The 24318-nt window shown below is 39.6% G+C and overlaps 1 protein-coding gene across 5 annotated transcripts in view; it reads left to right on the plus strand.

Annotated features, from left to right (window-relative positions):
• FRMD4B (FERM domain containing 4B) overlaps window positions 1-24318 on the plus strand; it is a 353626-nt gene that overhangs the window by 315669 nt on the left and 13639 nt on the right. For all 5 annotated transcript variants that reach the window (XM_070455691.1, XM_070455688.1, XM_070455689.1 and 2 more), the window contains 8 exons: window positions 13201-13277; window positions 15031-15169; window positions 15707-15848; window positions 16749-16882; window positions 16978-17097; window positions 18326-18554; window positions 21074-21130; window positions 22663-22810. In XM_070455691.1, coding sequence (XP_070311792.1) covers window positions 13201-13277; window positions 15031-15169; window positions 15707-15848; window positions 16749-16882; window positions 16978-17097; window positions 18326-18554; window positions 21074-21130; window positions 22663-22810 — 1046 coding nt within the window. The remainder of the gene's footprint in view (window positions 1-13200; window positions 13278-15030; window positions 15170-15706; window positions 15849-16748; window positions 16883-16977; window positions 17098-18325; window positions 18555-21073; window positions 21131-22662; window positions 22811-24318) is intronic.

Here is a 24318-nt window from a genome sequence, read left to right on the forward strand (position 1 = left end):
CAATGTTCATTTTATTTAAACTCAGTGACTTGCTTATTTTTCTAAGCACGGCCATCTTTTGTGTGTGTGTGTCTTTTTTTTTTTTTTTTTTTTTAGTTGGAGGATAATTGCTTCACAGTGTCATGTTGGTTTCTGTCATACAACAACATGAGTCAGCTGTAAGCATACTTACATCCCCTCCCTCTTGAGGCTCCCTCCTTGTCCCCCCTCCCCACCCCCAGGTCATCACAGAGCACCAGGCTGCACTGCCCAGCAGCTTCCCACTAACTATGAGCACAGCCAACTTGATGATTTCTAAATCCTCCTTGCTTCCTCCCCCACGCCCCCATCACCGTGGACCTAGTTCTAAAGCTGCTGAAATGCTCGAGGAGGTTAACAGTAGGAGAGAGAAGACAACATGTGCTGTCCACTTGCCCTTTCTGCATCAATACAAAATGAATTATGGTGTGCAGGGAGAAAAGCGAATTGCAGAACCCAAAGACCTGTCCATCCTGTTTGTAAAGTCTGTAATTAAGCTCCAGCCACACCAATAATCAATGTGATTGTTAAAACCTTCCACAGAGTCAGTGGGAGGAGAACCAAAGCCCTATAGTATGGATTTGAAATAGAAACCAGTCCTGCACTCTGCTTACCCGCTGGCTGACCTGCAGCTGTCTCTTAGCCTTTTGGGTCTCTATTTTCTCAACTATCAAAATCAAAGAATTCTGTCTGTCTACCTCACAGCTCATTATGTGGACCCAATGAGTTAGTGAATTCCTTCATTGACTACTTATTTTTCTTTTCTTTTTTTAAATTTTTATTGACGTATGGCTGATTTACAATGTTGTGTTACTTTCAGATGGACGGCAAAGTGATTCATGCAATCATGTATACATACATGTATGTCTATTTTTTTCAGATTTTTTTCTCTTATAGGTTATTATAAAATATTGAGTATAGTTCCCTGTTCTATACAGTAGGTCCTTGTTGGTTATCTGTTTTATATATAGTAGTGTGGATATGTCAATCCCAAACTCCTAATTTATCCCTCCCCTTCTCCTTTCCCATAGATACTGCACACACACAAAAAACTTACGGTTACTTATTTTTCCCTTCATACCATACTCTAATTTATAGAAACTTTACTGGGCAGCATAGGTATTTGTCTTTTCCCCCTATAATTAATCACTATGAGAATTTGAAGCAGATCTTCTAAGACAGGGAACTAGAGAATTGGATGGGCATTGGTGAGTCTTCATTTCCATCTCATGACCAGTAGGCAGATGGAAAGAAGCCAAGGCAAGCAGTCTTGTTCATAAAATCACCAGGTCTAACTGCAAAAGAGGCTGGAAGTGTGTATCCTCTTAGGTGGGTGGTCGTGGACAAAGCCATCACTCAAGGTGTTTTGTTATGAAAAGGAAGGAGGAAAAATAGATCCTGGGAGTGACAAGTAGTTTGTGTCCTGTCTTTCAAGGGGGCTGGTTAATGAGAAACAAACAAGTTAGCAGAGAATGAAGATAGAGATTTTGAATAGTCTCTGATGGGAACAAATGAGACGGAGGGATGAAAATGGGACAGGTGGGGATGTTTCATGTGTTCAGGGAAGGCTTCTCTGAGAAAGGTAACATATGAGCTGAGACCTGAAGGGTAAGAAGGAGCCAGGCTTAAAACAAAGAACGGGCTGGCATGTTCATGTCAAAGAACGGTGTATGCTGATGGGAGGGAGACGGGCACATTATAAAAACTGAGAGACCCCTGCAGCTAGAGCTTAACGAATAAGTTTCTTCCTTGTAGAAACTGAAGGTGATGGTTGAAAAAAAGAAAGTGACTGCTGATCAGGCAAAACCATTAGATTTTCTTTCATCTGTTACTCTGTGTTGATAGGCACTTACCAAATGGCTGAATTGTTGGCATATACAGAAAAATGAAAGACAGATCTCTAATAGGACTGACCAGTCCAAATGCAGAAAAACCAGTTAGCACGTAAAACATGGTAAAGTTTTTCTCTTTCACGAGGCATAAACAATATTCTTCATTCTGTACTTACAACTAAAGATCAGTTTGGCTTAATTCATTCATCCTTCTGGAATAAAATTTTAGCAATATACTCTGTTTGATATTTTTCCAACAAATCTTCTTGAGCCTATTCTGTTTGCAAGGGCTCTGAATGTGTACTTTATATTCTTTATCTCATTTAAGGAAAAACCCATGTCTTGGTCATCAAGGCCCTGACAATCTACCTGAAAAGAGAAAATCATATTCAAAATTAGAGATTTTTATTGAAAATATTTAATAAGCAGTGATGGTGGTTTAGCTGCTAAGTTGTGTGTGACTCTTTGTGACCCCATGGACTGTAGCCCACCAGGCTTCTCTCTCCATGTGATTTCCCAGGCAAGAACACTGAAATACGTTGCCGTTTTCTTCTCCAGGGGATCTTTCCCTCCCAGGGATTGAACCTAGGTCTCCTACATTGCAGGCAGATTCTTCACTAACTGAGCCACCAGGGAAGCCCAGGTACCAGTTTGTGAGAAGGGATGCCAGCTGTCAGCATCCAGAAAAGCCATGCAGGTATCTCTGAACGACAGGTCAGCACTGATTATACCAGACACATGCAGTGAACACTCCAGGTACTAACAAGTGTCATGAGATCAGCCCTGAGAGATTAGAGATTTGGCCACAGAAGGAATTTATATGAGATGACATTCTCCTGATCAGATTTTATGTTTTGCATTTTCTGATACCCAGGACATCTTCACCTAAACATTTCAAAAAATACTTGGAATGTTTTGTTCCTTGCATTTAAGACCTTATGTTTTATGTGTGCAAGGTTATAACATCACATCTGATAAAGTAATTTTCACTACCTGAGTGCGTACCATTGGGTGGTTGTTGTTGTTCACTTGCTAAGTCGTATCCAACTCTTTGCAACCCCATGAACTTCAGCACTCCAGTCTTCTCTGTCCTCCAGTACCTCCTGAAGTTTGCTCAAACTCATGTCCATTGACTCGGTGATGCCATCCAACCATCTTATCCTTTGTCACCTCCTTCTCCTCCTGCCTTCTATCTTTCCCAGCATCAGAGTCTTTTCCAGTGAGCCAGCTCTTCCCATCAGGTGACCAGAGTATTGGAGCTTCAGCTTCATCATCAATCCTTCTAATGAATGTTCAGTGTTAATTTCTTTTAGAATGGACTGGTTTGATCTCCTTGCAGTCCAAGGGGACTCTTAAGAGTCTTCTCCAGCACCCAATTCAAAAGCATCAATTCTTTGGCACTCAGCCTTCTTTGTAGTCCAGCTCTCACATCTGTACATGACTACTGGAAAAACTGTGTCTTTGACTATATGGGCCTTTGTCAGCAAAGTGATATTTTATGAAATTTTAGTTCAGCACCCCAGACACTGAGAGCATGGCCTCTTGTCTTATCAGTTGCTCTAAGTCCCTTTAGGAGGTAACATTTGCATTTAGAAAACAATCCGGACAGCTATTTCTTTCTAAAGGCATTACCTAGTTGAGAAAAAGAGAGCTCCAGAAATCATTATTTCATTGCAAAACTTTTATCATCATCTTCAACACACACTACCTACCAAAGCATTGTTTTATTATTAACAGTGATGACTTAGCTTTTCTCAGTCTCTGTACTATCGATGTTGGGGGCCAGATCATTCTGTCCTGCGCATGGTCTGATATTCAGCAGTATCCCTGGCTTCTAACCACAAGATGCTAAAACAGCCTCCCCTCCAGTGTGAGAACCAAAAGTATCTCCAGACATGGCCAGATGTTCTGGCAGTTGTGGGTGAGGGTGGGAAGTGAAGCAAAATCATCGTTGATTGAATAAGTAAGTAAAACATGAGAGACTCAGAGTCCTTTTTCTACAAATGGCTACTGTAATTGCTGCTTTTTTTTCCTGTGAGGTAGAACTGGGAATTACCCCTTTTTCCTACCTTTTTTGTTTAACATAGCAAATCTCCATAGCGTATTCTTCTCAGATGAGAAAGGCGGGACGCTGGGGACTTTGGAGCCATCGTGCTGGAGTGTGAATCTCAGATCTGCACCTGTTTTGCTTTGTGACCTTGCTCTGTCTACTTAAGTCTCTCTGAGCCTCAGTCTTCTCTTCTGTGAAATGGACCTAAATGCAGTACCTCCCCATAAGGTTGTTGGGAACAGTCAGTCTCAGACACATAAATATTTCACTAGTCAAAGATGGCTGGCTGAACAGAAGGTAGGTCAATTTGGCTTTCTCAAAGCTCATTATCCTACAAAATTCTAATTTTCTGGTACCCCAGAAGGCAAACAACACTGTCTTCCAACAGCACAAGAGACAACTCTACACATGGACATTACCAGGTGGTCAGTACTGAAATCAGACTGTTTTCTTTGCAGCTAAGTCAGCAAAAATAAGACCTGGAGCTTACTGTGGCTCAGATCATGAACTACTTATTGCAAAATTCAGGCTTAAATTAAAGAAAGTAGGGGAAACCACTAGACCAGTCAGGTATGACCTAAATAAAATCCCTTATGATTATACACTAGAGGTGACAAATAGATTCAAGGGACTAGATACGGTAGACAGGGTTCCTGAAGAACTATGGACAGAGGTTCATAATATTGTCCAGGAGGAGGTGACCAAAACCATCCCAAAGAAAAATGCATGAAGGCAAAGTGGTTGTCTAAGGAGGACTTAAAAATAGTTGAAAAAAGAAGAGAAGCAAAAGGCAAAGGAGGAAGGAAACGATATATCCAACTGAATGCAGAATTCCAGAGGTTAGCAGGGAGCAATAAGAAAGCCTCTAAATGAACACTGCAAAGAAGTAGAGGAAAATAATACAATGGGAAAGACTAGAGATCTCTTCAGAAAAATTGGAGATACCAAGGGAATATTTCATGCAAAGATGGGCACAATAAAGGACATAAACAGCAAGGACCTAACAGAAGCAGAGGAGATTAAGAAGAGGTGGCAAGAATACACAGAAGAACTATACAAAAAAGGTCTTAATGAGCTGGATAACCATGGTGGTGTGGTCACTTCCCTAGAGCCAGACATCCTGGAGTGTGAAGTCAAGTGGGCCTTAGAAAGCATTACTATGAACAAAGCTGGTGGAGGTGATGGAATTCCAGCTGAGTTATTTCAAATCCTGAAAGATGATGCTGTGAAAGTGCTGCACTATTGATGTCAGCAAATTTGGAAAACTCAGCAGTGGCCACAGGACTGGAAAAGGTCAGCTTTCATTCCAGTCCTGAAGAAAGGCAATGCGAAAGAATGTTCAAACTATCATATAATTATACTCATCTCACATGCTAGTAAGGTAATGCTCAAAATCCTTTAAGTGCCATTTTAGCAGCATGTGAATCAAGAACTTCCAGGTGAACAAGCTGGATTTAGAAAAGGCCGAGGAACCAGAGATCACACTGCCAACATCCTTTGGATCATAGAGGAAGCAAGGGAATTCCAGGAAAAAAATTGGTTCTGCTTCATTGACTGCACCAAAGTCTTTGTGTGGATCACAACAAACTGGAAAATTCTGAAAGAGATGGGAATACCAGAGCACCTTACTTGTCTCCTGAGAAACCTTGACTCCTGTTATAGGTCAAGAAGCAACAGTTAGAACCAGATATGGAATAACAGACTGGTTCAAAATGGGAAAGGAGTACAATGAGACTGTATATTGTCACTCTGCTTAGTTAACTTATATGCAGAGTCCACCATGTGAAATGCCGGGCTGGATGAATCAGAAGCTGGAATAATATTGGTGGGAGAAATATCAACAAGATCAGATATGCAGATGATACCATTTCTGCTTTCTAATGGCAGAAAGCGAAGAGGAACTAAAAGAGCCTCTTGGTGAATGTGAAAGAAGCGAGTGAAAAAGCAGGTTTAAATTTTCAGCATTCAAAAAACTAAAACCGTGGCATCCATTCCCATCACTTCATGGCAAATAGATGGGGGAAAAGTGGAAACAGTGATTTCCACTTTCATTTCCAGTGGAAAAAACCACTTATTTTCCTGGGCTCCAAAATCACTGCAGATGATGTCTGCAGCCACAAAATTAAAAGACACTTGCTCCTTGAAAAAAAAGTTATGACAAACTTAGCATATTAAAAAGCAGAGATATCACTTTGCCAACAAAGATCCATATAGTCAAAGCTAAGCTGTGGTCTTTCCAGTAGTCATGTATGAATGTGAAAGATAAAGAAGGCTGAGCACTGAAAAATTGATGCTTTTGAACTGTGGTGTTAGAGAAGACTCTTGAGAGTCCCTTGGACTGCAAGGAGATCAAGCCAGTCAATCCTAAAGGAAATCAACCCTAAATATTCACTGGTAAGACGGATGCTGAAGCTCCAAAAGTTTGGCCACCTGATGCAAAGAGCCAGCTCATTGTAAAAGACCCTGATTTGGGTAAAGATTGAAGGCAGGAGGAGAAGGGGGTGACAAAGAGTGAGATAGTTGGATGACATCACGGACTCAATGGACATGAGTCTGAGCAAACTCCAGGAGATAGTGAAGGACAGGGAAACCTGGCTTGCTGCAGTCCATGGGGTTGCAAAGAGCTAGACAGGAGTGAGCAACTAAACAACAGCAACAAGCTGGCTTGTAGGTACTAACAATATACTCATCAGGTGTAACTTTTTTTACATGGAAAAAAGTAAGTAATACTATGATCTTCTTTTGCTTCAAGTTATAGCAGGGAAATTACTCTGAGTCATTATTTGAGGTACAGTCATACACCAGGCTGTGACTATCCCAAATTTAGTCATTTCCAGGTGAATCTGCAGTTTAATGATTAACCTGTGTTATAAGTGCTATTTAAAAAAACAAAGTTTCTGATGACATCTTTCCTATCATTACCTAGTGTTAAAACTTTGGACCCCGTCAGCTTTCAATTCATCAAGATTCACAGACAGTTGAGTCCTTTCTGTCTAAGACGTTTCCATGTCTTCCACTACTCCAAAGGTCCCCCTAGCTGGCGCACGCTTCTCGGCATTTTTTGTGTGTTAGGGCATGTCCCTTCTTTCTCTGAGCGCTTCAGGCCGGAGGGAACTTGCTAGCATGCTGCCATGAGCCTCCCTGTGGGCGTGCCCTTGACTTGTCCCCATGTCTCTTTTCTGTGACCTTGGCAATACAGAAACAGTGAACAGATTTCCTACCTAGAGGGTGTAGCAGGAAACGACCAATGAAATCAACAGAGATAGAGCAGTTTTTACAGAGGCTGAAGCTCATAGCTTTGGAAACCTAAGGGACACAGATGTGTCAACAGAATAACTTGACTGTTTCTCATCGGTGGAAAGACAGATGTGGGATCCAGACAGCTGTTTTGAGTTCTAGTTCTGCTATTAAGTGGGCTTGCCTGGTGGCTCAGATGGTAAAGAATCTGTGTGCAATGCAGGAGACCGGGTTTGAACCCTGTGTCGGGAAGATCTCCAGGAGAAGGAAATGGCAACCCACTCCAGTATTCTTTTTTTTTTTTTTTTTTTTTAGTTGGAGGCTAATTACTTTACATCATTACAGTAGTTTTTGTTATACATTGAAATGAATTAGCCATGGATTTACATGTATTCCCCATCCCAGTCCCACTCCAGTATTCTTGCCTGGCGAATCCCATGGATGGAGAAGCCTGGCAGGCTACAGTCCACGGGGTCACAAAGAGTCGGACACAACCGAAACACTTCACTTCTGTCATTAAGTGGCTCTTCTCCATTTTGAGAAAAGATGATAAAATAAGGGAATTGGACTGAGAGTCTTTAATGGATACAGCTGACTGTGTCACTTAACTAAATGTTGATTCTGAGCCATGCACTGTGCTAAGTGCTTTGTGAACATAGTCTCAGCTAAACCCATCCAAAAATCCTCTGAGGTAGGCATTGTTGGTCCCATTTTACAGATGAGGAAACTGAAACTCAGGAAAGTTAAGCAACTTGCCAAATAAAGCACATGTGTTGAAATCAGCATGTATGCCAAAGCACTCTGATATGGTCCAGTTGGTTCAGGTAATCATCACAAGGGAGCGAACCTGGTCATTATTTTCCAGCGAGAACAGGACTTTGCATGTACAAGGTGGACAAGACATATTTGTTAATTGAAGAGGAATGTGTAAAGGACAAGAGCTCCTTAAGTATGTGACTTCTGGTTTCCTAAAAGTCCTTCTGCTTTCCCTTATAGTCTTTTTTTCTAAAGTTTGTGATCTCAGATATTTAGGAATCAGTGTGATTGTAGGATAGGAAGGGGAAAGGTGATTTCTTCCAGTTCTTTGAGTCTATAATGGAGGGATCTAACCAAATATGGATTATAGGTTTCAACAAAATGGCTTAAATACTCAACCCATGCATCTCATTAAAGCGTAATTGTTTAGTTGCTCGGTTGTTTCTGACTCTCTGCAACCCCATCGACTGTAGCCGGCCAGGCTCCTCTGTCCATGGGATTTCCCAGGCAAGAATACTGGAGTGGGTTGCCATTTCCTTCTCCAGGGGATAAAGGGAATAGATTCTGACTATGGTATTATATACACATTCACTTTTAAAATGGGACTTGATTTAGCTTTGGTTTTCTTTGTCAGTTATTACATTTTTGATGCTTTGTTTTTCTAAGAGAAGGTGATTTGTAACCTAAGGAAACATTCTTCTCCTATTGTATTTTTATGATCTCTTTGCTACTATCACTGTTCTCATTGCTTCTCTCTTTTTCAGTTGTATCTCTATTTATTTTGTAATCTCAAAGTTAATCCTAACTATTATTTCATCTCTTGCTATCTTCTCCCTTGTTTTGATGGTAAAGGGCACAACGAATCATTCTGTGTGAGCACAGAGTAGAAGAACTATACAGGATATATATAGAGCTTCAAAACTGTCACCCATCAGGCTCCTCTGTCTATGGAATTTTCCAGGCAAGATTACTGGAATGGGTTTCCATTTCTTTCTCCAGGGGATCTTCCCAACCCAGGAATCAAACCCGCATCTGTTTCATCTCCTTTATTGGCAGGTGGATTCTTTACCACAGCACCACCTGGGAAGCCCAGAAAGAAGTCTGGAAGACCTAATTTATAGTTTTATTGTCACCATACAAGGATTTCCTTTCGTCACTAACACCATGAATTCTAAACAGAACACAATTTCAAATTCAACCCTATTAGTGCATGCCACATAAACAACGATAAATACCAATTAGTGATTGTCGTTAGGCTTGTTTAATGATCGCTTTAGGAAACAGTCCAGTTTCTTGCTCTTAATTCTGTGTGGCAAAGCAAATAAAACTCTTGTCCTCCACCCCCACCCTCCCCTGCAAATCTCCAAAAGTGGGAATTTTGTTTTGGAAAAAAAAAATTATTTCTATTTTAATATTACAAATTTTCTCTATACACATACATGCATAAAATATAATATGTATAGTGGTGGTGGTGGTGGTTTAGTCGCTAAGTCATGTCCAACTCTTGTGACCCCATGGATTGTAGCTTGCCAAACTCCTCTGTTCACAGAATTCTCCAGGCAAGAATACTGGAGTGGGTTGCCATTTCCTTCTCCAGAGGATCATCCCTACCCAGGAATTGAACCTTGGTCTGCCTGCAATGCAGGCAGATTTCTTTTCCAACTGAGCTATGAGGGAAGATTCAATATATATAGTAGCCTTGTTCTATCCTGTAAGACATCATACCCTATAATAGTTCTTCTCTGTATGGGATCCAGTATTCTGCAAACAATGAAGAATGTAAAGCATACTTAGCTCCTTTGTGCCTTCCTTTGAACCTTGATCTTTTTCCTTAAATGGTTTCTTGCAACTCTTCTTCATCTTGCAGGTGATTTAGAGTTGTTTAGTCACTCAGTCATGTCCAGCTGTTTGCAACCCAATGGGCTATAGCCCACCAGGCGTCTCTGTTCATGGGATTTTCCAGGCAGGATTACTGGTGCAGTTTATTAACATGTCAGGCCATTTCTGTCAGTCTGTTTTTTGCTGCATTGTGCAGCTTGACGTGCAGGGATCTTACTTCCCCCATCAGGGATTGAACGCCAGGCCATGGCAGTAAAAGCACCAAATCCTAACCACTAGACCACCAAGAGAAGCTTCCCTTATGACTCAGAGGTAAAGCATCTGCCTGCAATGCAGAAGACTTGGATTTGATCCCTGGGTCGGGAAGATCCCCTGGAGAACAGAATGACAACCCACTCCAGTGTTCTTGCCTGGGAAATCCCATGGACAGAGGAGCCTGGTGGGCTACAGTCCATGGGGTCCCAAAGAGTCAGACATGACTGAGCATGCATACACTGGAGGCCACCAGGGAATTCCTCGTCAGGCCACATCTCTTGAATAGAGACCCCAGCAAGTCAGATCAGCCTGGTGGCTATCTCTCTGACATTTTCCCCTTACCCTTCCACTGGCCCAAAATCTTGAGTGATTTTGACCAAGAGGGACCTCGTATTTACCCTCTAAGGAAAACACTGGCCAGAAGGACAGGAATGAAGATTGGGCAACTGACTGCTCGTGCAAGGTGCATTCCTAGGCATGTTGAATGAGTAAAGAAATCCACTTCACCTCAGTTCCACTGGCATTTTCAGAGCCTCATCCTGGCTCTCTGAGATCTAGAACTCCAAGATAATTTAAAAGCACAATAGAAGAATGATTTAAGAAATTTGAAAAGACAAGCTAGCTTATTTCCAGCTGCCAGCTAGATCAAGTGCCACTACAGTTAGAAGTGTTTTCCGAGCTACTTCAAACAGTGATGAGAATCACACAGGTAATACCTGTCTAAATTAGATGATTCCCAATGGTTAGGAAGTGGAAATCTCATTCTCATATGAAATAGACTGACCACTGTTCATTTTATACAAACTTCTATAATTTTTAGAAATTAAAAAAAAAAAACAGGAATACCAAGAATGTGACAATACCTGCCTAACCACTTAAACTGATGATTATGAATATTTTGTTATATTGACTTCATCTTATTTTTATTAATAAAATAAACATGACTGGTAACATTGAAGTTTGTGGTGCCATGAACCCCTCGTACATTGTACTGTCCTGAACCACTGTCACGAATGAAGTTTGTGCCATTCCTGTGCACTTCTGTACTATTACAGGCACATATATGAAGTCACATTTTGCAAAAACTCCAGGGATTGAACTCACAGCAGTGAAAGCGCCAGGTCCTAACTACTGGGCCACCAGGGAATTCCCCCTACCCCGCTCCCCCATCACAACAACTTTTTAAGATTTCAGATGGGGAAATGGCTTTGCCTTTCAGACTTAAAAATGCAGTCTCATTCCCATAACTTCGTTTGCAAACCCAGTTGCCATCTCATTTTTTCAAACTCTTTACAATTAGCTGAAACCTTTCACCTTTTAAGTAGGGTTTTTGCTGCAGGGGGCTGTCTGTCCTCAACTCTGGGATGTGTCTAATGGAGAGCCTTGTGTTTCACGTCTGTAAGTGATAAGAGGGGGAGGTGGCAGCTTTACAGAGATCAGGTTTCAAGTCCAGCCCTAGTTTTTATGTGTGTGGGAATGGACGCAAAGGAAAACACAGCTGAGCTGCATTGTGGCTCTTCCTGTCGAACCTGTTCGCGGCCAGGGTGAGTAAACCGGGAGCAATGTCTCCTTCGCCCAGCCTCCAGTGAAATTTGTGCCTGGATTCAAAGCAACTTACTTCACAGGAAATACCATCTGAATCTCCCCCATACCCCGTGTGGAAAGGGCATCTCTCTCCCGGGGAAGTCAGCTAGAGAGAACTTGGCCGTCCTCTCCCTGATGGAGGAAGGAATGGAACCGGGGTGGTGTCACTTGGAGGAATTGCTGATGTCAGGAGCGTGTCAGCCGTGGGAGGCTTGGTTTGTGAAACTGAGTTACACCTAAGTGTCTTAGGAAACTCGGTGCAGAACTCACCGGAGCTGCCCGGCTGGGACAGGAGGGAGCGGGGGAGGGAGAGAGCACCTCGGAGATTCCCTTCCCCTTGCTATCTCACTTGTGGAATCTTGGGATTAAAAGACATGAAAGCCTGGAAACTACAGACATTTTAGGAAATCGGTATGTACCTTTAAGCTCCCACGAATTCCTCTTTTTACCTGGGCGAGGGTTGTAGTTAGACTCTATGTGCTCAGACGACGAAGGGCTGTGTTCTCAGTGGGTGATAGTTTATTTCTCTGGGGTGGGGGGTCCAGTTTGAATAGGTCTGTCTCCCAGCTGTATGTGCATAGGAACCGTCGGCTTGGGCTGTTCCTTTTAGATGAGGTTGGTGAAAAGTCTTGGTTCCTGCACCCCAGGAAATGGTTTTGCTGGTGGTGCATTGGGGAGAAGTTATTTTCTTAATGATCAGAATGTTTTATGAAGATTCTTTGAACGTAAGTTAAAAATCCAGCTAAAGTCTAATAATGGAATGAAATTGCTGTGCTAGTATTTCTCTGGCCAACAAGACTGGGATGGAGAAAAGGAATTCCCAACTATGAAGTCAAAGTTCAAAGGACAAGCTGGATCTCAGGCTAATGTGAAGGGCTGGGAATGAACCCAGAAAATGCAGGAGGGCCCACTCAATTCTGTGAATGAGCTGCTTTTTACACGTTAAATTTTCAGATGCCCATTGCTAGTAAGTTGTATTTCTCCCACCCAACTGACAGATAACACCTCGTGCAGCATTATAGTATCAACAGTGGGAATATGTTGATGAATTCTCTTACAAAAACTGGAAGCTCTAGCTCAGAAACCAGGAGGGCAGTGTCAGCATTCACTCCCATCCCACCGAGCCTTCAATTCCAAGCACTCAGTTCCTGTGGCATTTAGGGGAACTCTTGTAGGCGGGGAAATTATCACTGAGAATCACCCCTGCTTGGGGTTCCGTTTTACTTTCACTTTGCATTCTTTTGAAATTTAATCTGTGGTCTTATTGAAACATCCCTTTGAATCTCTTTCCATTTAAATATGAAGTCAACATCTTTGATCAGAAGGCATGTGCTTACTGGAATCTACAATTTCCTTACTCACCCTTTTATTTAGTTGAGTCAAAGGAAAAATAGTATGCATGTTCCCCACAGTTGGTTGGTTTTATTGTTCAAGAAACAGTGATGAAGTGAAGATTACTGTCAAAAGAAGGAATAAAGTGGTTTCACGCCATAGTTGGTTTGTAAAAAGGTGCATGCCTAATCTCAAACTTAATTCTTGATTTTTTTTATTATTAAGCTGATTTCTAGACTTAGTAAAAGTTAACATTAATTAAAGCTGTGTGGTGTTTCTGTTTTCTTCATTTCTTAGTTATTCCAATGGAAACAGCTGGAGAACTTATATTTCCGTGAGAAAAAGTTTGCTGTTGAAGTTCACGATCCACGGAGGTGAGAATAAAAGCCTTTTTTTCTGTATGGGTCCGGTGACTAGCCACATATGCTGCTATGAATATTCATGTGCACATGTTTTCATTTCTCTTGGGTACATACCTAGGAGTAGAATTGCTTGATCAAATCGTAACTCTTTCTTTGACCTTCTGAGGAACTGCCAGACTGTTTTCCAAAGCAGCTAACCCTTTTACATCCCTACCACAATTGTGTATGGTTTCATTTTCTCCACATCCTCTAATATCTGTTATTTTTCTCTGTGTGTGTGTGTGTGTGTGTGTCTGTGTGTCTGTGTGTCTGTGTGTGTAAATAGCCATCCTGATGGTGTGCAGCGATAACTCATACTGGTTTGGATTTGCTTGCCGAGCATCTTTTCATGGACTCATTGGCCATTTGTCTACCTTCTTTAAAGAAATGTTTAGCAAGACAAATGATTGTTATTTTATTTTATTTTTTTAAGAGTTTGAACTTTTTTTTTTTCATTTATTTTTATTAGTTGGAGGCTAATTACTTTACAATATTGTAGTGGGTTTTGCCATACATTGACATGAATCAGCCATGGATTTACATGTGTTCCTCATCCTGAACCCCCCTCCTGCCTCCCTCCCCATCCCATCCCTCTGGATCTTCTCAGGGAAATGTTTATTCAGATCCTTTGCTCATTTTTAAGTTTGGTATTCTTGGTCACTTAAAAAAAAGTTCCTAAATTATCAACATGAATTAAAGTCAAGATTGTAGGCTCTCCAAGTTCCTTAGAGGAATTTCTTATCAGCCCTCAGTGGTTGCTTTTCAGATATAAGTTTATGGATATTTGGAGGTCAGAAGGATGGAGGAAACAGCTGTGGCAAAAAGATGACCTGAAGATATAAGGCAGATTCCTACAAAGAACATTGGTGCTCTTCTTCCCCCAACCCTGCCCCCCACTCTTTCTCTTGCTCTGTCCTCCTCTGACCCTCTCTCTTTTCATCCAGTACATAAGCAGTAATCTGGGCCAGTTTTGGACATGCATATTATCAGACAATATTATTATGTTCATCCTCTGATAGTACCAAAGCCAGACAATTACACCTAGATCTGAGATGCTCTCTTACCTTGGAGGAAGGTGCTGATCCCACAGGTCGTGATTGCTTGATCTTTAAAGTAACACGTTTATTCTCACCTTTTTGTGATGGTCCCACATCCTGTGGTCTTTAATTTGATGTTTTTAGTACAGTCTCCAATGTGGCTGATTTTCATCTGCTTTGAAATAATTTTTATTTTCTATTATTTCCAGTATCATGCTTCTGTGCAGAGTACAGAATGTTTATGTATATAAGCCTACTAGACTTAGGTTTTTCTAAAATGTTGTATGGTTGACATATTAATAATCATTTTCTCTTAATTACTTTTTAAATTTTCATTTTATATTAGAGCATAATTGTTAAACAATGTTGTGTTAGTTTCATCTATACAGCAAAGTGATTCAGTTACACATATACATGTGTCTATTCTTTTTCTAATACTCTGCCCATTTCTCATCTGCTTTTGAAGATGTGTGTTTGTGTTGTTTAATATACTGCTTTTACGAGAAGATATTACCCAGATGTGATTGGCTTTTTCATAAAAAGAGAATCAGAAGCTTGGACCTTGGAGGCAAGGGTGTGGCAGAGGAAAAACAATTAAGGAGATGCTTTGTTACAACATTACCTACTGGGTACATTTGAGGTTATGCTGGGCCAGAAACAAATCATGAGTGCTTTCCTTAATATTTTAGGATTTCAGTATCCAGAAGAACCTTTGGACAGAGTGGCCTATTTGTGCAAACGTGGTATGCGAACTCCTCTCTCATCAAGTCCATCTGGGTAATGGCAATTAGTCAACATCAGTTTTACTTGGACCGGAAGCAAAGCAAAGTAAGTAACTGAAAGTATTTCTACAAGGACAAAGTCCCATCCCTCATTTACTTTCCGTTCAGAAAATAAACTTTCTTAGAAAAGATGCAACCTCATGGGTTTTTGTTTCTTGAGTCTTGCTTTATTTTTTTAATTTTTACTACCAGTTGTTTTCATTTTTCTTACATTTAACAGATGGGCAACATATAGCCTGCTCTGAAAGTTCTAAGATTTGCCAACTTTTAGGCATTGTGTGTGTGCGCACTCATGACTTTTTAGTAAAAGGCGAAAGATTTATACGATCTGAAGAGAAACCAGAGTATGATGACTTTTTAATGTTAATGATTGAACTATACCATGAGGAAGAATCATGCCTGATTAATGAAACATTTTAGCGACAAAGCTGAAGTCTGAATTTTTTTTCTGAAAAATACCACTATAGTATATAAAAATTCTATATTGTCCTTTGTGTTGACATTTTTATTCCATATTAACTGAATCATTTTATTAATTCAGAATAGGTGTAACTGAATGAATTCCCTTTCCATGTTGTATTAGGCAAAAATCCCTTCAGCCAGGAGTTTAGACGATATCGCAATGGACTTGACGGAGACAGGAGCACCAAGGGTCTCCAAACTGGTAACACTCGAGGCAAAAAGCCAGTTCATTATGGCAAGCAACGGCAGTTTAATTTCCTCAGGTAATATTTTTGGGTTAGAGAGCGTGCAAGCCATCTGTATCTTAATTTACATTTTTTGTTGTTGTTGTAAACCACTTTTAAATGTATCTTTTAACCCATTATTTCTGGAATAAGCAAGCATATGAGAATCTGTAGTGTACAGCAGTTTTGAATAAAATTCTGAAATTACTTTTTAAAAGAATATGAAGCAAGTTAAGTTATAAAGTTCAGGTTGTATAATTAACACTAGCCGCAGCAGCAGCTGAGACAGTGAGTGCCTCGAGGTAGCTTGCAAGAATATTTTCTCCCCATCAGGTCCATAAGCTTTTTTTTCTCCAATGTGTGGTTTTTGATACAGACAGTTGTCTTAATTTTCCATTTAACATAAAATCAACCATGATTACAACCCTTGAACTCCATCTCACCCCCAAAGTGATTTTTGCTCCTAAACCCTTACTATGCAGACATTTATATGAGAGTATCACTAAGTATATGTAATTCACTAACAATATTCTCATCTAAATCCCATTGTCAGCTTGTGAATCTGAAACATAGAATATCCTTGTCTTGCTTACTTTCCAAAAGAACATTCCAAACAACTATCTCTAAGAGCACCTTACCTTCTCTCCTGCTCAGAAAAATGAATTTTTTCACTGAGTGTGTCTGAAACATTAAACATTTTATCATTGCTTCCCAAATGACTGAACCGAAATGCAGAAGGCATATATTATTACCAGGTTCTGTTAGATGCCCAGAAGCATGAGAAAATGTTCTCCAGTTTCCTTTTATTATGTTCAGAAACAAGGAGAAAAGAAAGAAACTATTATTAAATAGCAGGTTTGGCTTAAAAATCCTTTGTCCTCTGAAAAGGAAGGAAACGTGCCTGTATAAACCTTCCCTGCCCTCCCTCCCCACCTCCAGGTTCTCAAGACTCAGAAGTCAGTGAGGAGCAAAAGAGAGAGAAGATCCTTGAACTCAAGAAGAAGGAAAAACTGTTGCAAGAAAAGCTCCTGAAGAAAGTTGAAGAGCTTAAGAAGATCTGTTTGCGGGAGGCTGTGAGTGTCTTCTGCTTTGGGGAACATTTCAAATTGTGTTTGACAGTTCCAGCCAGGGTCAGTAATCTCCCTCTTGGTTCTGTCCTGTTTCATAGGAGCTCACAGGCAAAATGCCCAAGGAGTATCCTCTGAATGTAGGTGAGAAACCTCCTCAGGTCAGAAGGCGTATAGGTACCGCGTTCAAATTAGATGACAACCTGCTGCCAACTGAAGAGGTATGGGCGCCGGTTCTGAGCACGTCTATCAACAGTGAGGCAGAAAAGCTGTCAGTTGAATGTAGCTGACTTGTTCCTTTGGTTTTTGAGTTACTGTTGTATGTTTTTATCTCACCAGTTAAAGGTGATCATGGAGACCAAGTTGAATTCTTTCCTTCATGCACAGTTTAGTTAAAATTGAGTTCTCATGACTTTACTCCTCCAAACAGAGACAGTATTAAATGAACTCCTAAGTATTTATAAATTGAGAAACATTATTTTAAGAATTAAGAATTCCAGCACTAGAGTCTCCCACTTAAAACAGTAGCCTTTGGCAAATCACTGACCTCTCTGAAGTCTCAATTCTCTGGTTTTCTTGTCAATAAAATAAGGGTAATGATTGTTCTTCCCTCTGAGAGATGCAAGGAGTATTCAGTGAGATAACACATGTATAGCACTTTAGGTGTAGTAAAGTTAAAAGATTTGTTAGCCAATAGAGAGGGTACTTTCCTATTTGTGTTATCAGACAGTATGACCCTATTCATGTTTCTTGTAGAAATTTGGCCATCTTGGCTTTAGAAAATAGTAGCAGTTTCCATTAATAATAAAGTGAGCATTGCTGTTTATTAAGTGTCCAGTGTATACCCAGCTCTGAGCTAAGCAATGCACATACATTGTTTTCTTTCTTCTTCACCATACTTGCATAAGGTTGATGTTGCATCCATTTTACAAGTAAAAAAACTGAAGCATTAAAAATTAAATAATATCTCCAGGGCCATGCAACCAGGAATTACCCAGAAAGAAGAATGGAATCTCAGTTTATCTGTTTCTGAAGCTGTGCATATGACTGTAACATTCTCTGGCTACGAATCTTGGGTGAAAGATACCTTCTTGAAAAATATGATCTTCATCCAACCAGTTGAATGAATGGAAGGCCAATTCCCTTCTTTGAAAAGGAAAGAGAATTGAACTGTTAAGTTAAAGTAAATGGAGGAGGGAGGTCTTGTCTTCTAAGAAACTGTTTTAGAATATCTAAGCAGTAAAACTTAGGAAGATCTCATTCACAAAGAGGGAGGTCTTGTCTTCTAAGAAACTGTTCTAGAATATCTAAGCAGTAAAACTTAGGAAGATCTCATTCACAAAGAGCATCTGATGTGAGAATGCATGAGAAAGAGAAATTTTATTATCCAGGACATATGAGAGTGACTGTGTGTGTCCATAAAAATAAAGCAATATCATGTGAATGCAGGATCCTGCTTTGCAAGAACTGGAGAGCAATTTCCTAATACAGCAAAAGCTGGTTGAGGCTGCGAAGAAGCTTGCCAGTGAACCTGACCTTTGCAAAACCGTGAAGAAAAAACGAAAGCAAGATTACACGGATGCAGTGAAAAAGCTTCAGGAGATTGAAAATGCTATAAATGAGTACCGCATTAGATGTGGAAAGAAACCCAGCCAGAAAGCAACAGTTATCTTACCAGGTTAGTAACTAGTGAGGTTTTTTTGAGTCATCTAAGTCAGCCCTCTTGATGGAATGTACTGTTTCCAAACCAGTTCATTTGATGAGCGAGAAAAGAGTGGATTGATCCTTAAGTTTCTTAGGATAAAAATGATTTGGAGTTTCATTCTTACAAGTATGTTAACTTGGTTTTCTGTGACCTTCTCACTGTTTTAATACTATACTATTGCATTGCTTTAATTTTTAGGATGAAAGAGCTTTACACAGCAATATTGTTCCCCAATAAGAGAGATTCATCTTTAACTGGCTTGATGTCATTGCAAGAAATATATTTGAAAACACAGAGTATTAAGACAGCTGGGCCCTACATAGTAGTTTCTCAGAGATTTTTAATGCGGCAGACCGTGTATTTTTTTAAGGACCTATCCAATATATGTGCATAGAAAAGAACTCTTACAACTATGGTTATTTATGGAGGCTATTTATGGACATATGTTCCTATTGTATTATGAAATGCAGAAGGCAGAATACAAAATTGTAGCCACAAAATAGTCCTGACATTGTATAAATATGTATGCATAGAGACTGGTTGGGAAGAGTTTAAATATGTTAATAGTTGTAGAATTTCATGTCAATTTTCTTCTTAATTCTCTTTAGTGTTTTCAAAATTCTCAACATCATGTATCTAAAACTAATATTCAGAAAAAAATTAAACTGAAAAATCTCATTTAGGTGGATTTCAAGTCCAACTGGCCTTCTATGTTTATTAGCATGGTTTTTAGCCTTGATCATTTGTTGAACTATGATTATTTCTTTTGATTCCAAGACATTTTTTCTCCCCATTTAAGCATCTGTGAAATTGGGATAATTCTTATTCTAGATGAGGCATTACAGTTATGATCAGTACTTTTTCTTTTTTTTTACTGGGATATCAAGTAGTTATACATCTTAGATTTGACGAAATATGGTAATGAGGTTTAAAGTATACTCAGCTTTAGGGCATATGATTTGAAAAGCAGAGATACGGCTTTTTGGTAAGTGAATGCATGGACATCAACACACAAGTGTTCATCAACTACAGCTGGGGAATTTAGGATGGTTTTGACTCAATGCAAAATCCAGTTGGCCTCGTTGGTGGCCACACTCTGGACCTATAGGAGATGGGTGGTGAGCAGGGCACTTAATTTTGATAGCCATTTGTTGTGGCCCATTCATCTCCAACTGTGTAAGATTAAAACGTTATCCTTTACAGTGACTGACATTTGGGCAGCACTGATGCCAATGCTTGACTATATACCGAGTGGATTATTTTTAAAGCCTGCCTGACAGCTGACTATACTGGCATCTTGCCTTCAAGCTCTACCATGTGTCCAATTAAGAGACAGTCCTCTTGGCTCTGATAGAGATTAATTTTAGATTGGATGGGGAGATTCACTTCATAATGGCTTCGAAGCTTACATTGAGGTGTCACATTTGTCTGTAACCTTGCCCATCCTTGACAACTGAATATGGAAAGATTTGCCAAAGCACATCAACACATCAGAGATGTCACTTTTTAAAAAAATTTTATTGGCAAATAGTTGCTTTATAATATTGTGTCAGTTTCTGCTATATAGCAAAGTGAGATGTCGCTTTTTGCTAAACCCATTTTGTAACATTTGACAAGCACCAATAATAATCACATTTTTATGGGCATTTCCAACCACCAGACTTCTTTCACTAGAATGCTGTATGTAGGTAACCAAAGTAATAAGTATAGTTAATATTTATTGAGCATTTGTCTTGTACCAGGACCAAGGCCAAGGGCTTTACGTCTATTATGTCATCAAATGCTCACCAAAGTGCTAAACACCAGGTACTATTCTCATCCCTATTTTAGGGTTGAGCCAAATGATTCTTGGAGAGATTAAGTAATTTGCCCAGGGTCTCCCAGCCAATAATTGACAAAACCAAGCTTTGAATCCAGGTCTATCTCTTTGAGTGGTTCTCAACCAGTGGCAATTCTGCATCCCTGGGAAGTGTCTGCAGACATGTTTGATTGTCAAAACTGAGGGTGGGGATGGTACTGATATCCAGGGGTAAGCGGCTAGAGATCCTACAGTGCAAAGGATAGCACCCCCCAACAAAGAATTATCTAGTCTAGAATGTCAGTAGTGCTACCCAGTGTTAGGAAACCCTAGTCTGATTGAGAAGCTTCTGTACCACAAAAGTCCTCACTCTATCAAGAAAAAGCCCTTCTCTTAAGAAGAGAGCTCAGAAAATAAGTTATCCTAACAGTGCAGTAGATTCTCAAAGGAAGGTTCTCAAGTCTGTTCCATTGTAAGAAATAATCCAGTGTAATATTTGTATAGTAGGTAAGATGTTTATGTCTTAAGTGGTCAATGAGTCCATTCTCACAACAGTTAATTACTCCTAATGCACTATATCTGGTTGCATTTATCTAACTAAAAATAAGATGCACTCCATTGAAAATTGTTTTATTGAACTATTAGGAGTGTCCAAAGGCACCGTTGTACTAAAGACAGTTTATTTTGTTCACAGAAGACATCATCCCATCAGAAAGTAGCTCCTTGTCTGACACTACCACCTATGATGATCGTAAGTAGCTCTCCCTTTTCAATTTAAAATGTTACATATTCTGAAATACTAAGAAATTTTTTGAGTAGGAAAGCCTATTTATTACTTTTTTGGGAAAAGTAGAATCAACTAGCTTACATTTATAAAGAATGGTTGGGAAAGGGGTTAAGATTAGCTTTTACACAGGTTGTGCTATGCTGTGCTTAGTCGCTCAGTCGTGTCTGACTCTTTACAACCCCATGGACTGTAGCCCACCAGGCTCCTCTGTCCGTGGGGATTCTCCGTGCAAGACACTGAAGTGGATTGCCATGCCCTCTTCCAGGGGATCTTCCCAACCCAGGGATTGAACCCAGGCTTCCTTTTACACAGGTTAGCTCAGGATTAAATATAATATCGTACAAATCACATGACTTCGGTGAATCAAAGTACTATAACATGAGTAAATAGGTATCTTGATAAGGTTTGTAAGGTTCTGCAGGACTTTTTTTTTAAGCTTTTGAATTAGCTATAGATTCACAGGCAGTTGCAAAGTAATAAAGAGTCATTCACCCAGCTTTGTCCAGTGGTGACATCTTATATATTTGGCATCTAATTACAAAACCAGGAAATAAGTGTTGTGCAGGCTACACTACAGTACCAGTAAATAATGGAAACTTTGATTTTTCACTGTCTACTTATTCTGGATAAGTGGGAGTTTATTTTCCTTAGGAAGAAGCACATATCTTAGAAATTGTGTTACATGTTGCTGTGTCGGTTTCCTAGAAGTAGACCTTATCTATTATAATGACGCATGTTCAGCACATTTCATGATGGAATGGATTTCATATCAAGTGGTAGAATATTTCCTTATAATCCCTTCCTTGTGCTTAAGCAGAGGAGCTGGCTGTCTGTTTGATGTGACTTAAAGAATTCAGAAAAAAAAAAAAAAGAACTCAGGAAGCCACTAAACCCTACTGCTTTATCTTCTTCCAAATGGAATGGTTTGTGAAAGTCTGCCATTTCAGAACTCTTCTTAGCTGAGGTTTGGCCATGCTTGCCACTGCTCTTTGAAAATACAAATATCAGTGAGAGACATTAACAAGTGCCTAATGACTCATCATAAATCAGTTTCATTCCTGTCAGAGATAGGATAAGTCTTTGGTCAGCCAAGGAGGCCTAAGAATGTTAAAATAAAGCTGAGCAAAACTGATTCAGTCCAACTTTACAGGCCAACTTCCTCTTGGCCCTTTATAAAACACTGAGATTTTTCTGTGGTATAACTCTTGTAAAGCATCACCCATTACACCTGAGAGATTTATGTGCTCACAGTGGCTCCTATTGAGTTGACAGAAGTTGGGTCCGTCCCCACAAGAACGTTCAGTAATTTCTATTTTCTATTGTGTAAAATATAAAAATACATTTCCTGGAACTTAAACACTTTTAAAATTACATTCTTTGGAACAATATTTTACTCACCAGACAGATCTTCCACTTTATTTGGGGGAGGGAGGTGTTGGCAAGGCATTTGTTTACTTTTTTATTTATCTAGTTATTCATCCATTCACTTATTATAGCCAATGATACCTTCACTCTTGCTGGGCAGCGATCAAGTTCAGTACCTCATTCTCCAAGAATTCTTCCTCCCAAGTCTCTCGGTATTGAGAGAATTCATTTCAGAAAGTCATCCATCAATGAACAGTTTGTGGATACCAGACAGTCCAGGTAAGAAGACACATCATCAGTGAGAATGCCTCACCACTGTAAGATGTTTTCTCCAAAACAGTCAACCTATTTTTGTTTTATCCTGTTTATTCTTTCAGGAAGGATTATCTTATAAAATCAAGTGTAGAATCTAACCCAGTTATTTGTTGTTGGCAGCAAGTGGAAATGTTTTTAAAGAGGTCTTTTAAAAAATATTTGGCTGTTTACTTAAAGTCTATGTGGTTTATATTAAATTATAGCGGCATTAACTATAAATCTGAATTTGGATATAGTGTCAAAGTTCTGTTTCATCACCCAAGGTCTCAGGAACATTTAATACAACTCTACCAGGCAATAGAACTGACTTCTAATCTTTCAAAGGAAAATGGGACTGAGTACATTTTTAATCTGTAACTTCTTCTCAAGTGTCTCAAGTAAATATTTTTTGGACCATAACTTTTTAAAAGAGTAAAGACCAGTGATTGCCAGAATTTGGCTGCATGGATCACTACTAGGTTTTTTGTTTGTTTGTTTTTTATAATTGGGTCCAAAATAGGATTAGCAGCTTTTTACTTTGCCTAATTAGTATGTTCACACAAACAGCACTGTGAGTTCATGAAAAAATGACACATATCCAAAATACAGTCATTGTTGTAGTAATAATAAGATTAACATTTGTTGAGCACTTAGTATGTGCCAGACAGTGTTTCAAGTGTTTAATATATAATAACAAATTTAGTCGTAAGAAAACGCTCATTGTGTTACTACCATCCTTAGCATTTACAGATAAGTACAGTGAGGACCAGAAAGCATGAATCACTTGTTGGGTTCATCAGTTAGCAAATGTCAGAATTGGGATTTGAACCGACATAGCCTGACTGCAAAGCCTATGATGTGATTTTAGCCAACATGTTTTATTGCATCTCAGAAAAAATGGAAATTAGTCTCAAAATAAAAGAGGATTATTTAGATGAAACGATTTTTCACTCATGAAAAGAGAACCAACATTTCGTTATATTTCTGATTTGTCAAAGACCGGTGAAACCTTTATTTCATATTAGCCCCAGTTTGTAGATTAGCATCTAAGAACTGTTGCCTTAAACAATAGAGATCCAGGTGTCTAGAGCTGTGGTGTCCAGTTCAATTAAAAGCAAATAAAATTTAAAATTCAGATCTCCGGTCCTACCAGTCGCATTTCAAGTCCTAATAAGCACATGTGGCTGATGTCTGTGATGCTGGGCAGCACAGATAGAGTTCATTTCTATCACTGAAGAAAGTCCTGTCAGACAGCACTGGGCAGGTGTGTTTATTATATCAGGGAAGACAAAGCTGTTTCAGCAAAAGGAATCATAACTGGGAAAATGATTATCTTAAAAAATTATTATGCCTCCATCCCCTATAGCTTAAGATGTGTTTGCTCTTTCATCCAGCAACTTCACTTCTAGGAATTTTTCCTCTTGAATTAACTACAGGATGCTTATCTTACAGCATTGTTTATACTAGTGACAAATAAAAACACCCCAAATGCT

This window comes from Odocoileus virginianus, chromosome 26 (assembly GCF_023699985.2).
Source record: "Odocoileus virginianus isolate 20LAN1187 ecotype Illinois chromosome 26, Ovbor_1.2, whole genome shotgun sequence".
NCBI lineage: Eukaryota > Metazoa > Chordata > Mammalia > Artiodactyla > Cervidae > Odocoileus > Odocoileus virginianus.